Source organism: Chiloscyllium punctatum, chromosome 4 (assembly GCF_047496795.1).
Source record: "Chiloscyllium punctatum isolate Juve2018m chromosome 4, sChiPun1.3, whole genome shotgun sequence".
In the NCBI taxonomy this organism is placed as follows: Eukaryota; Metazoa; Chordata; class Chondrichthyes; order Orectolobiformes; family Hemiscylliidae; genus Chiloscyllium; species Chiloscyllium punctatum.
In genome coordinates, this window is record NC_092742.1 from 10344927 (window position 1) to 10358279 (window position 13353).

At 45.1% G+C, this 13353-nt stretch overlaps 1 protein-coding gene across 1 annotated transcript in view; it reads left to right on the plus strand.

Moving 5' to 3' along the window:
* Window positions 1-13353, plus strand: part of gsc (goosecoid) — a 35267-nt gene that overhangs the window by 8956 nt on the left and 12958 nt on the right. Inside the window, exons 2-3 of the mRNA XM_072568048.1 lie at window positions 5695-6078; window positions 12555-12814. Of these exons, the coding sequence (XP_072424149.1) occupies window positions 5736-6078; window positions 12555-12814 (603 nt within the window). The 5' untranslated portion in view covers window positions 5695-5735. The remainder of the gene's footprint in view (window positions 1-5694; window positions 6079-12554; window positions 12815-13353) is intronic.

The window sequence follows — 13353 nt, forward strand, 5'->3', positions numbered from 1 at the left end:
CTCTCTGACAGTGCAGCACTCCCTCAGTACTGACCCTGCAACAGTGCGGCACTCCCTCAGTACTGACCCTCTGACAGTGCGGCACTCCCTCAGCACTGACTCTCTGACAGTGCAGCACTCCCTCAGCACTGACACTCTGACAGTGCAGCACTCCCTCAGCACTGACTCTGACAGTGCTGCACTCCCTCAGCACTGACACTCTGACAGTGCTGCACTCCCTCAGTACTGACTCTCTGACAGTGCTGCACTCCCTCAGCACTGACCCTCTGACAGTGCGGCACTCCCTCAGCACTGACCCTCTGACAGTGCAAAACTCCCTCAGCACTGACTCTCTGACAGTGAGACACTCCCTCAGCACTGACCTCTGACAGTGCAGCACTCCCTCAGCACTGACCCTCCGACAGTGCAGCACTCCCTCAGTACTGACTCTCTGACAGTGCTGCACTCCCTCAGCACTGACTCTGACAGTGCAGCACTCCCTCAGCACTGACCCTCTGACAGTGCAGCACTCCCCCAGCACTGACCCACGGACAGTGCTGCACTCCCTCAGCACTGACCCATGGACAGTGCAGCACTCCCTCAGCACTGACCCTCCGACAGTGCAGCACTCCCTCAGTACTGACTCTCTGACAGTGCTGCACTCCCTCAGCACTGACTCTGACAGTGCAGCACTCGCTCAGCACTGACCCTCTGACAGTGCAGCACTCGCTCAGCACTGATTGACAGTGCAGCACTCCCTCAGCACTGACACTCTGACAGTGCTGCACTCCCTAGTATTAACCCTCTGACAGTGCGGCACTCCCTCAGTACTGACCCTCTCACAGTGCAGCATTCACTTAACACTGACCCTCCAACAGCGCATCCATCCATCAGACTGACCCTCTGACAGTGCGGCACTCCCTCAGCACTGACTCTCCGACAGCGCAGCAATCCCTCAGCACTGACCCTCCAACAGCGCAGCAATCCCTCAGCACTGACCCTCTGACAGTGCAGTGCGCCCTCAGTACTGACCCTGCGACAGTGCGGCATTCCCACAGTACTGACCCTCTGATAGTGCGGCACACCCTGAGTACTGTGCTCCAAGGGTCAGCACAAATTTTCATTTTAATGTCAGTTGATTAGAAACAAACTCACAACCACTTGGTCTTGAGGGAAGAGTCCAAACAACTGAAACACAGTCTTTTGTGCATACATATTTACATGTGTATGTGCGTGTTTGGTACTCATGTATTACTATGTGGGCATGTTATTATACTTGAGTAAATATTCATGGATATGAGTGAGCTTTGTTATTGTCTATATGTTTCTCAGTATACATGAGCACACTAGTGCTCTGATTTCCCTCCTACAGTCCAAAGATTAGATGAATTGGCCATGCTACATTGCCCATAGTGTTAGGTGCGTTAGTCAACAGTAAATATAGGGTGGAGGAATGGGTTTGGGTGGGTTACTCTTCGGTGGGTCAGTGTGGACTTGTTGGGCTGAAGGGCCTGTTTCCATACTGTAGGGAATCTAATCTCATCATAATAGTCATGCACCATAGAGTCATAGAGTCATAGAGATGTACAGCATGGAAACAGACCCTTTGGTCCAACCCATGCTGTATATCTCTATGACTCCAAGACTCGATGGTGTGTGACTATTATGATTAGATTAGATTCCCTAAGTTTAGTCTTCTAAAGGAATTAAACTAGATTGTTGACAATCTTAATGTCTGACCCTGACGTGAGTTTCTGATTAGTACCCACAGCATCACTGAGACCACCAATTCCTAACTTTGGCCATGTTCACTCGCATATACCACTGGAGATGACAGGACATAATTAAAAGACGTTTACACAGTTCTGGGATCTTGGGTTTCAGGTTGTGAAACCCAGTTCTTTTCATCACATCTTAGCAAGGGACAAATGAGATTTACCAGGATAATCCCAGGGACAAGGAATTTTAGCTGCAAACGTAGAGTGGTGAGGCTAGACTTGTCTCCTTGGAGCAAGCCAGAGTGTGGAGACATTTGGTGGATGAATATCAGAAGACGATGGGGTTTAGAGAAGGGAGATAAAAGAAACTGTTCCCCTTCGCAGATGGCATGGGGACCAAAAGACTTAAGATTTAAGGTTTGGGGCCAAAGTTGGAAGGGCATCTGCAGAGGAACTTGTTAAAACGGCGAGTGATAATGAGCTGAAGCTCACTCGTCATGAGGGTTGTGAAAACAAATTTATTAGCAATTTCAGTGAGGAACTGAGGGGAAGGAAACTGGGGACTGGGACTGAGCAGAGAATTAGCTTAAACTTGCTGGGCAGAATGACCGCCTTTGTGCCCCATGATTACTTATTGATCCTATGACTGTTCCAGTTGATCAGCTGCTGCAATAAGATTGTTCCAATACATTGCTGGCTGTTCTCCCACAGTTTTCCCTCTGAAAACTTGCTCTCCAAATCTCTGTTGTTAATGTCTTTCTTCACACCAATGCCCATTCAGCTTTTGCCCTTAATGCTCATTAACTTCCGTGGGCTCCCAGTCAAGCTACATCTTGGCTTCAAATCCTCATCCTTGTTTTTTAAATCCCCTCCATGACACCCCACCCCCGTCTCTCTCTATAAGAGCCCCACAATCTTTCTCTCCTCGAACTCCGGCCTCTTCACATCCATGGTTTCTCAGTTTTACTAATTTGTACTTCAGCTGTCAATTGCTTCAGCCCCAAGTTCTGGAAGTTTCTTCCAGAATGTCTTCTCCTCTCTCTACATTCACTGTGTTAAGATACATTGTTAAAATATATCCCCCTTGACCAAACAATATCTCTGTAAGGATCAATTTCAGTTTGTTTCATAACATGTTCGTGAGATGCTTTGAAATATTTCATTATGTTAAAACAAGATAGAAATAGAAATGTTATTGATAATACATTAATGTATATTAGTGCTCGCATAGGAGTTAGCATATTATTGTGTATGAATGTTTATGTACTAATGTATATTTGTCGGTGTGTGTAAGTACATTAATGTGTATATTTTCATGAATGTATGAGACCTATGTGTATGAAAGTTGATGTTCTAATATATGACAAGAATGTATTAATATATCTGAGAACTAATGCATTTACACATGGTGTTACTTGTTAACATATATGAGAGTGCATATATTTATATGTGGTGAGATTGTGTCAATGTCTACGAGAAGTATTTATTTATATATGGCATGACTGTGTTAATATATATGAAAGGTAATGTATTTATATATGACGTGACTGTGTACACATATATAACAGGTAATGTATTTATAAATGGCATGACTGTTAATATATATGAAAGGTAATGTGTTTATATATGATGTGACTGTGTTCATGTATATAACAGGTAATGAATGTATTTATATATGGTGTGATTGTGTTACTATATATGACAGGTAAAGTATTTATGTATTTCATGATCGTATTCATGTCTTTGACAGGCAATTTATATATATATAGTGTGATTGTGTTAATGCATATGACAAATGATATATTTATATATGGCATGACTATGTTAATTTGTACGAAGAATAATGTATTTATATATGGCATGACTATGTTAATTTGTATGAAGGTCAATATATATGAGAGTTAATGTATGCATATATGATGTGACAGTGATCATGTACATGAGCCGTCATAGAGCTAGAACTCTTTGCCTCTGTCTCTCTCTCTCTCGAACTCCCATCCATGACGGTATATCGAGAGCTTTTCTGAAACAGGTTTTCGAACCACCCGACAACCTTTCTCCCCAAATCCTAATATTTAAAAAAAGAGAAAAAGAATTCCGATCTTTTAACCCGAAACGGAAAATCCCAGAACCATTCACATACCGACCGGCTTCTCGCCGAGACTCCGGGATGAGAGAGGAAGCGGCTGCCGGAGGAGGCTTGAAATCCAAAGACATGTCAGTTTATTGGGAATTCAGTGAGGGTGGGTTTACGTCTGGAGAGAATTTGTTTAACATTTCAACAGGGTTTGGTGATTTGAAACGGTTTCACAACATTTTCATTGTCACTGTTTTGAATGCGTTTTCTGACTGAATTAGTTTGTTTGTTAATGGGTCACTTGTTTGTACAGTAACCGTTGCTCGCAGGAAATTAAAATCTTTTAATTGCCTTCCCACCCCCCCATGTTTAAAAACCCATGTTTAATTGCCTCCCAGTCCCGGGCTTTTCTCCGGTTTGTGGATTGGAGCAGAACAGATTATTTACATTTCACCCTTGTGATGGTCATCCCTCATCTCTTCACAATACACAGTAAATAACTAACCCCCACCAGTGCAAATTAACTCATTATTCAGTAGCAGCTGAAAAGTATCATTTAAAAAAATAATTACGACAACAATCTAAACCAAACACGCTCTGTTCCCTACATTTATATTATCTCCGACTTCGTTCCTCGATATTTATTGAACCAGATCGAGCTGCGATTTGAAAATTGCGAGTTCTCTCCAAGATCGAAATCGGATTAAATACTTAACCAAAACAAAACTTTAAATATTATTCCAAGAGCCGAGACTCTGCCTGCTCGCAGCCGTTCACGGAGTTAAAATCAAAATAATGTCCAGGTCCTAAAGAAAACATAACAAACTCCGGACAGTGAGAAATTGACAAACACATGTTTGTGGTTATTTCGGGTGAATCGTTATTTTGTCTTGGATAAACAATTGTATACATTTTAGACAGAGATTGATACATTGTATTAATGTATCATTCGTAAATCGATACTTGAAGAATTAACACCAAAAATAGATACATTTTGGAGGCGACGTGGACAGGCACAGGGAGAGAAATGGACAAACCGAAAAGCAAAAGGAATTTGCATTTTTTTTAATACAGCAAGATTTTTTTTTCACCCAGCGCGGGTAAAACTGAAGGCTGGTTCAACTGTAAATGAAAGAAATTAGGAACAAAAAACATTTTGTAACACTTTGTGTGGTGTTTTCCCTGGAGCTAGATTGTGGGCAACTCTGTCTAAATTTTGGGAAGGGTGAACAAAAAAAAAGTGATTTATTTGCGGGGCACTTCCCCAAGCACAAGAACCGGGGAGAGGAACTGACCCGCGTTTTAAACTCACACCTCCTCTCTCTCTCCCCCATCCCGCCCCCAAGCCCTCCGCTTCATGCGGACCGGCCTTTACCACAACCTTCCACTAATCGGATTAGAGGGTGCAATTAATTTGCTGCTGGCCAGTGGCAGGGGTGGGGTGGGGTGGGGGGGAAAATCAATTTAAAAACACCCGATTACAAAGCCTTAAAGCTACTGTGGGGTTGGGGGAGAGAGACACAGAGAGGAAAGATTACATTTTAATTTCTTTAATCTACAATACCGAATTTCCGGGACTGGATCCCGTGTGTATGTGTGTGTGTTGTGTAAATTAGAGGGGAGGGGGATGTGAAAACAAGCCTAGAGACGTTGTTTTCCCTTCCCAATGACATAGAGTGGCGGGGACTGGGGGGGGGGGGGGGGTGGGTGGTGGTGGGGAGGACGAGCTTCATGACGCGGGCTGTCTGTATAAAGCATTGGGAACAAGCTTGATCCAGAGAACAGACAGAGAGAGACAGACAGCGCGGTGCGTGAACTAACTTAGACTCAACTTTATATCTTGTCAGGTGTTAGCCTCAGTTCCGACGCTGCAGTTGGTTTGTTTTGGAAAGTGATTCTGTGGTTTTGTTTTGGATGTAGATGCATGTATCCTTTCCCTTGGTGCTCCGGTTGAAGTGGTAATGCCGGCTGCGATGTTCAGCATCGAGAGTATTTTAGCAGGAGTGCCCTCTCGGTGTAAGGGCTCGGCGCCTCTGCCCACCGCTCCGCTGCCCACCTACCCGGGAGTCGGTGCTGACTCGCTGTGCGCCACCGCTGACTATCTTAGTCTCTACCCTCCAGCCGTGGCTCCTCCGCCTCCTCCTCCTCCTCCTGCACCTCCTCAACACCCCAACCTGGCCGTCGGTGCCTCAAGGATGGGTTACAATTATTACTATGTTCCCGGGTCGCCCAGGGTGTCCTGTTGTAGTACCGTACCAACATGCCAGCCTCTGACCAGTCAGCACTGCTCCTGCATCCCTCCAGGTAAGGCTCTGTAATCTGCTCATGGCTTCAGGGAATTGGAATGTTTGTGAAAGTGATTCGATGTTTATCAAGGTTTAATGTTCTTCTTTCAATGATGCATTGTCAAGAGAGTTGCCGTGTTAAGGCTGAATGTTGAACGGGATTTTCATTTCTTGTACCCTCGTCACACACCCACAGACAGAGAGAGAGACTTACCCACTCACACTGACACAGACACACACCCATAGAAAAAGAGAGAGACACTGATATAGACATACGCCCAGAGAGAAACACACACACGCAGACACACACACCCAGACATAGAGAGAGAGACACACATCCACCTACTCACAATGACACAGACACACACCCACACAGAAAGAGAGAGACACTGATATAGACATACGCCCAGAGAGAAACACACACACGCTGACACACACACCCAGACATAAAGAGAGAGACACACATCCACCCACTCACACTGACACAGACACACACCCACAGAGAAAGAGAGAGACACTGATATAGACATACACCCAGAAAGATAGAGACACACACACACAGGCACAGACACACACCCACAGACAGATAACACACACTCACCCACATACAATGACCCAGACACACACCTATAGAGACACACATTCACCCACATATACTGACACAGACACACACCCACACAGAGATATATATTCTCACCCACACACACACTAACACAGTTACAGACTCACAGAGAGAGACAGACATACTGACCCACACATACTGACACAGACACACACCTACAGAGAGAAAGAGACACACACAAACACACCTAACCACACACACACTAACACAGGCACACACCCACAGAGAGAGAGACACACACACACACACACTGACCCACACACACTGAGGGAGAGAGACACACACAAACACATCCACCCATACACACTGACACAGACACACATCCACAGAGAGAGAGAGAGACACTGACATAGGCACATTCCAACACACAGACTCACCCACACTCACTGACATAGGCACAATACCACACACACAGACTCACCTACACTCACTGACACAGTCACATCCCTGCACACAGACTCACCCACACTCACTGACATAGGCACATCCCCACACACACAGACTCACCTACACTCACTGACACAGTCACATCCCCGCACATAGACTCACCCACACTCACTGACATAGGCACATCCCCACACACATAGACTCACCCACACCCACTGACATAGTCACATCCCCACACACACAGACTCACCCACACCCACTGACATAATCACATCCCCGCACACACAGACTCACCCACACTGACTGACTTAGGCACATCCCCCCACACACAGACTCACCCACACTCACTGACTTAGGCACATCCCCCCACACTCACTCACCCACATCCACTGACATAGGCACATCCCCCCACACACACTCACCCACACCCACTGACATAGTCACATCCCCACACACACAGACTCACCCACACTCACTGACTTAGGCACATCCCCCCACACACAGACTCACCCACACTCACTGACTTAGGCACATCCCCCCACACTCACTCACCCACATCCACTGACATAGGCACATCCCCCCACACACAGACTCACCCACACGCACTGACATAGTCACATTTCCCCACACACACTCACCCACACCCACTGACATAGTCACATCCCCACACACACAGACTCACCCACACTCACTGACATAGGCACATCCCCCCACACACACTCACCCACACTCACTGACATAGTCACATCCCCGCACACACAGACTCACCCACACCCACTGACATAGTCACATCCCCGCACACACAGACTCACCCACACCCACTGACATAGTCACATTCCCCCACACACACTCACCCACACCCACTGACATAGTCACATCCCCACACACACAGACTCACCCACACTCACTGACTTAGGCACATCCCCCCACACACACTCACCCACATCCACTGACATAGTCACATCCCCACACACACAGACTCACCCACACGCATTGACATAGTCACATCCCCACACACACAGACTCACCCACACCCACTGACATAGTCACATCCCCGCACACACAGACTCACCCACACTTACTGACATAGTCACATCCCCACACACACAGACTCACGCACACGCATTGACATAGTCACATCCCCACACACACAGACTCACCCACACGCACTGACACAGTCACATCCCTGCACACACAGACTCACCTACATTCACTGACATAGTCACATCCCCACACACACAGACTCACGCACACTCACTGACACAGTCACATCCCCACACACACAGACTCACCCAAACGCACTGACACAGTCACATCCCCACACACACAGACTCACCCACACTCACTGACATAGTCACATCCCCACACACACAGACTCACCCACACCCACTGACATCGGCACATCCCCACACACACAGACTCACCCACACCCACTGACATAGTCACATCCCTGCACACACAGACTCACCTACACTCACAGGCACATACACACACAAACAAAGACAGACTGATCCAAACCCACTGAGACAGTCACTGACACAGGCATATACCATCACACCGACTCATCCATACCCACTGACCCAATCAACAATGGCTAGGAAATTCCAGACTCTCATTGATTCAAATTTCATTTTCTGGATCCATGTGCCCAAAGCATTGATTTTGGGGTCTCTGAATTATTAACCCAGCGACATTACACTACACCACCACCTCCTTCTGTTCCCAACTCTCTCATATGTTCACTTGAGATAGACAATTAACTCGGAGAGGCTGGGGTGTGTGGAATCTGCTGGTGGCAGGAGAGTTTCCTGAAACAATGTCTTTTAGAACTGAAAGGCGAACAGGCCACTTCAGAAATAATTGTGAGAAAGGAGCCAGCATTGTCAACAATCTGGTGGCAGTAATGAGGGAAGCAAACGATGGAGAAGGATCTCAGAGAAGGCCAGGTAATGGTGATGGTGCCTCTCAGACACAAACTGATCAGGTTTAACTAGGCTGAGCTTTTAACAGATAAATCTACAGAAAAACAAGAGGCATTTTGGTACAGTACAGAGTGTCATTAAGTGTCTTTTAAGACAGAGATAGATAGGTTCTTGATCCTTAAGGGGATTGAAGCTTATGGAAGAAGGCAGGAGAATGGGGTTGAGAAACATATCAGCCATGATCAAATGGTGGAGCAGACTCGATGGGCCGAATGGTCCAAATCTGCTCCTTTACTTTGTGGTCTAATAGAGCCCAGGATCCGAAAGAGCAAACCTTCCACTTCTTCAGTTGAACAAACATCGTCAAAACATGAGGCAAGTTCCAATATAAAAGCAACAAGACATAGGATTTAGATGTTGGACTGGGACATGTCACCCTTCAAGCTCCCTCAATAGGATCATGACTGATCAACTTGTGGCCTAACCTCCAGCTTCCTTTGACTCCCTTCTCAATCAAAAATCTATTTCACTGAGGCTTGACTGAATTTATAGAGCCAGCCATCACTACCTTTTGAAGATAATTCCAGACTATCTGAGCGAAAAATCAATCTCTTCACCTCTGACTTAGTGGAAGTGATTTAATGAAAAGGCAAGGAAAATAGTAATCTGGGAGAGTAGGAGAGCTGTAGAAAGCAATAAAGAGGTGCAAAGAAAATATTGCAATGGATGTGGGTGCAGAGAGAGGGAAACTTCCACGTAATAAAGAAGCCAAAATTATACGTTTTCTATATTGCAAAGTATATCAAGAAGAGAGATGTGAGTTTATTAAATAGCAATAAATATAATTGTATAATAAAGCACGATGGTAATGCAAGAATTTTAAAATGAGAAGTCAATATCCATTTCCACAACAGCAGAAAAGGATAAGGTACTCGTGATAGAAGAGGAACTATAAATAAATCTAAGGCAGCAACTTAATTAATTTAACTTAAATAACAAAACAGTAATGGAAAATATATTGTGACTCAGAAGTAAATTTCAGAAATATGATTATTTCTGCCCGGTGGGCTTTAAATGAAGCGGGTGGGGAAATTGTGGAGGTTTTAGCAAGTTTGAGAATTATGATACTAGCAAGGAAATTTGTTGACCTCTCTCTGTTATTCTGTCTATCTGTCCTGCATCAGCTATGAGCAAGCTATTAGAATAGTTGAGAACTGAGCAGAGAGAATCAGCACTACTCTGATCAGAATGGCTTCGAGGAGCCGGTGTTGGACTGGAATGGACAAACATAGCTGCGCTCTGAAAGCTAGTGCCTCCAAATAAACCTGTCAGACTATAACCTGGTCTTGTGTGATTTTTAACTCTAATATGAATGACAGCTTTGTTTATTTTCTTTTTGTGGAGGTCACTCAGAAATTGCTGAAGAAACTCAACAGGTCTGGCAGCATTTATGGAGAGAAAACAGTTAATATTTTGAGTCCAGTGACCTTCCTTTTGAACTGGTAGCAGCGAGGAAAATGTGATATTAATGCTGCTGACAGTGCACTGGGGAGTGGAGATGGGGAAGAAATGACCAGATAAGTGGAAAAAGAGAAGGGATTAAAAAGTTGGGTAAACAAAAAAAGGCTATTGATGGAAGGCAGTGAGGAAGAGAAGCTACATAGGTGATAATGGAGACTATGAGGAGGTACAAATGGATTGACTGTGCTGAAAGCAATCCATTTCATTACAAGACCTGGAATGTGGAGCTGGATAGTAGACATAGACACAGATGTTCATGCTCTGAAAGTGTTAAATTCTATATTGAATCTTGATGTTTGTCCCAAGCAGAAGATGAGGAGTTAGTCATCCAGCTTTCATTGAGATGCACTGGAGATGGTTATTTATTTAGGAGGCTGAGCTGGAAGATGATTCACAGAAAGGTGAGGATTATGGTTAACCTGTATATGACTGGTAAGGACACACTAGAATACACTACTTCAGTTTACAGCACTGAATTAGTTTTACTGTACTTCATTCCAAAGTTGAATCATGACTCCCAGTTTGTATTAATAAAGGATGGAAGCTACTCCCTAGGTTACAGCCGTGAAAGGAGGCAGTGTAGGCATCTGTCATGTATTTATAGGAGAGGGATTAACATTGTGGGTCAGCCACTCATTTTAGAAGCTGCCAGACTGTCAATTCTATGAATTATGCAGTGTCTGTGCTGGGCTGCCATCTTATCTGCAATGAGGGTTTTCGTTCTGGGGATATACATCAAAAACTACTCCTGAACTTTACCTCGGCACCACATCCCACCACTTCTTCATCGTCTTGGATTTGTCATTGCTGCTTGCCTGATTTTCAGAGATGAATGATGTGAGATTCTCTCAAAACTGTCCCCACCAACAATTCTATTCCATAGCCATCAACTTCATCCCTCTTCCTGCCTCCTGTCTGGGGCTTTACTGGACCACTTCAACTCTTGAGACAAGCATCCAATCTTGTGTTCACACTGTCACTAAGACTGCCTGGTTGGACCCTGCCTCTGCACATCTGGAATAAGCCGAGTGGCTGTAACAGTTCTGTGATATACTACTTGAAGCTTTGTCTGTGATTTTATCTCCTTTAAATTTGACAATTCCAATGTACTTCCAGCATTCTACACCCCATGAACTTGAGCTCATTGAAAACTTAGTGGGCGGCACGGTGGCACAGTGGTTAGCACTGCTGCCTCGCAGCGCCGGAGACCCGGGTTCAATTCCCGCCTCAGGCGACTGACTGTGTGGAGTTTGCACGTTCTCCCCGTGTCTGCGTGGGTTTCCTCCGGGTGCTCCGGTTTCCTCCCACAGTCCAAAGATGTGCAGGTCAGGTGAATTGGCCATGCTAAATTGTCCCTAGTGTTAGGTAAGGGGTAGATGTAGATGTAGGGGTATGGGTGGGTTACGCTTCGGCGGGGCAGTGTGGACTTGTTGGGCCGAAGGGCCTGTTTCCACACTGTAAGTAATCTAATCTAATCTAAAAAAACTTGCACCGAATCCAGTCATGGAGGAGGAGGGGTGACCTTATCAAAGTTTATAAAATCATGAGAGGCATGGGTAGGGTGAATAGCAAGTGTCCTTCCCTTAGGTTGAGGGAATTAGAAGCGAGGAGGCATATTTTAAGGTGAGAGGGAAAGATTTAAAAAGAACATGAGAACCAACACTTTTACACCAAGAGTGGTACGTGTGGAATGAACTGCCAGAGGAAGTGACGGGTGCAGATACGGTTACAACATTCAAAACACATTTGGATAATTACGTGTACAGGAAAGGTTGGAGAGAAATGGGCTAGGAGCAGGCAGGTGGCTGTAGTTTAGTTTGGGATTATGGTGGGTATGGACTGCTTGGACTGAAGGGTCTGTTTCCATGCTGTATGACTCTATGACTCTATAACCCAGCACTGTTTTTACATTGGCTCCCAATTTGACAATACGTCAGTGTTGAAATTATTATCATTGGTCTTTATCAGTCATGGTTTAATTGATAAATCCAGATGTAAAATGAGTGGGACCTGATTTTCTTTTCTTCTTTCCTGTTGTGAAAGGATTAGAAGGGGCTGCTTCTGCCTATCTGTCCCCAGTTGCCCCCCAGGTGCTGCCCTATGTGAGTCTGGGGGCTCTATCCCGCACTGAACTGCAGCTTCTGAACCAGCTCCACTGCCGGAGGAAGCGTCGCCACCGAACCATCTTCACGGACGAACAGCTGGAAGCCTTGGAAAATCTCTTCCAGGAGACCAAGTACCCAGACGTAGGGACCAGGGAACAGCTGGCCAGGAGAGTCCATCTCCGGGAGGAGAAAGTGGAGGTAAGAGGAAAGGCAGATACAGTTAAAACATTCAAAACATATTGATATTCAAAACTATATTGATATAGCACCATCTCGGAACTCTCCAAAATACTTAACAGCCAATGAAGAATTTTGAAGGACTTTTCACTACTAATATGTCGGAAATATAGAGGCAATGTTTGCAAAGAAAAAGCAATGTGACATTATTCATGTTCCCTGCTTTTGCTCTTTTAATACTATTGCTGAAGGCCTAAAGATTAGGCATACCAGAGGTTGAAGATAATGTTGCAGGATTTATTTTTACATGGATTTGAAAGGTTAACTGAGCTCTCAGTTTAATCTCTGGTCTGAAAGTTGATCATCTCTGACAGTGTTCCCTTTGAAATACACCACTATTTCCCGTGTGGGTTATGTGCACGATTCTCTGGAGTGGAGTTATGAAGCACAACCTTCTGGCTCAGAGTGCATGAGGGTTACCCACGGAGCATCTAAAATAGGTTTTCCTATTTCTATTCATCGGAAAGCTGATGAGTTGTGGAGTGGTATTCCCTATGTTA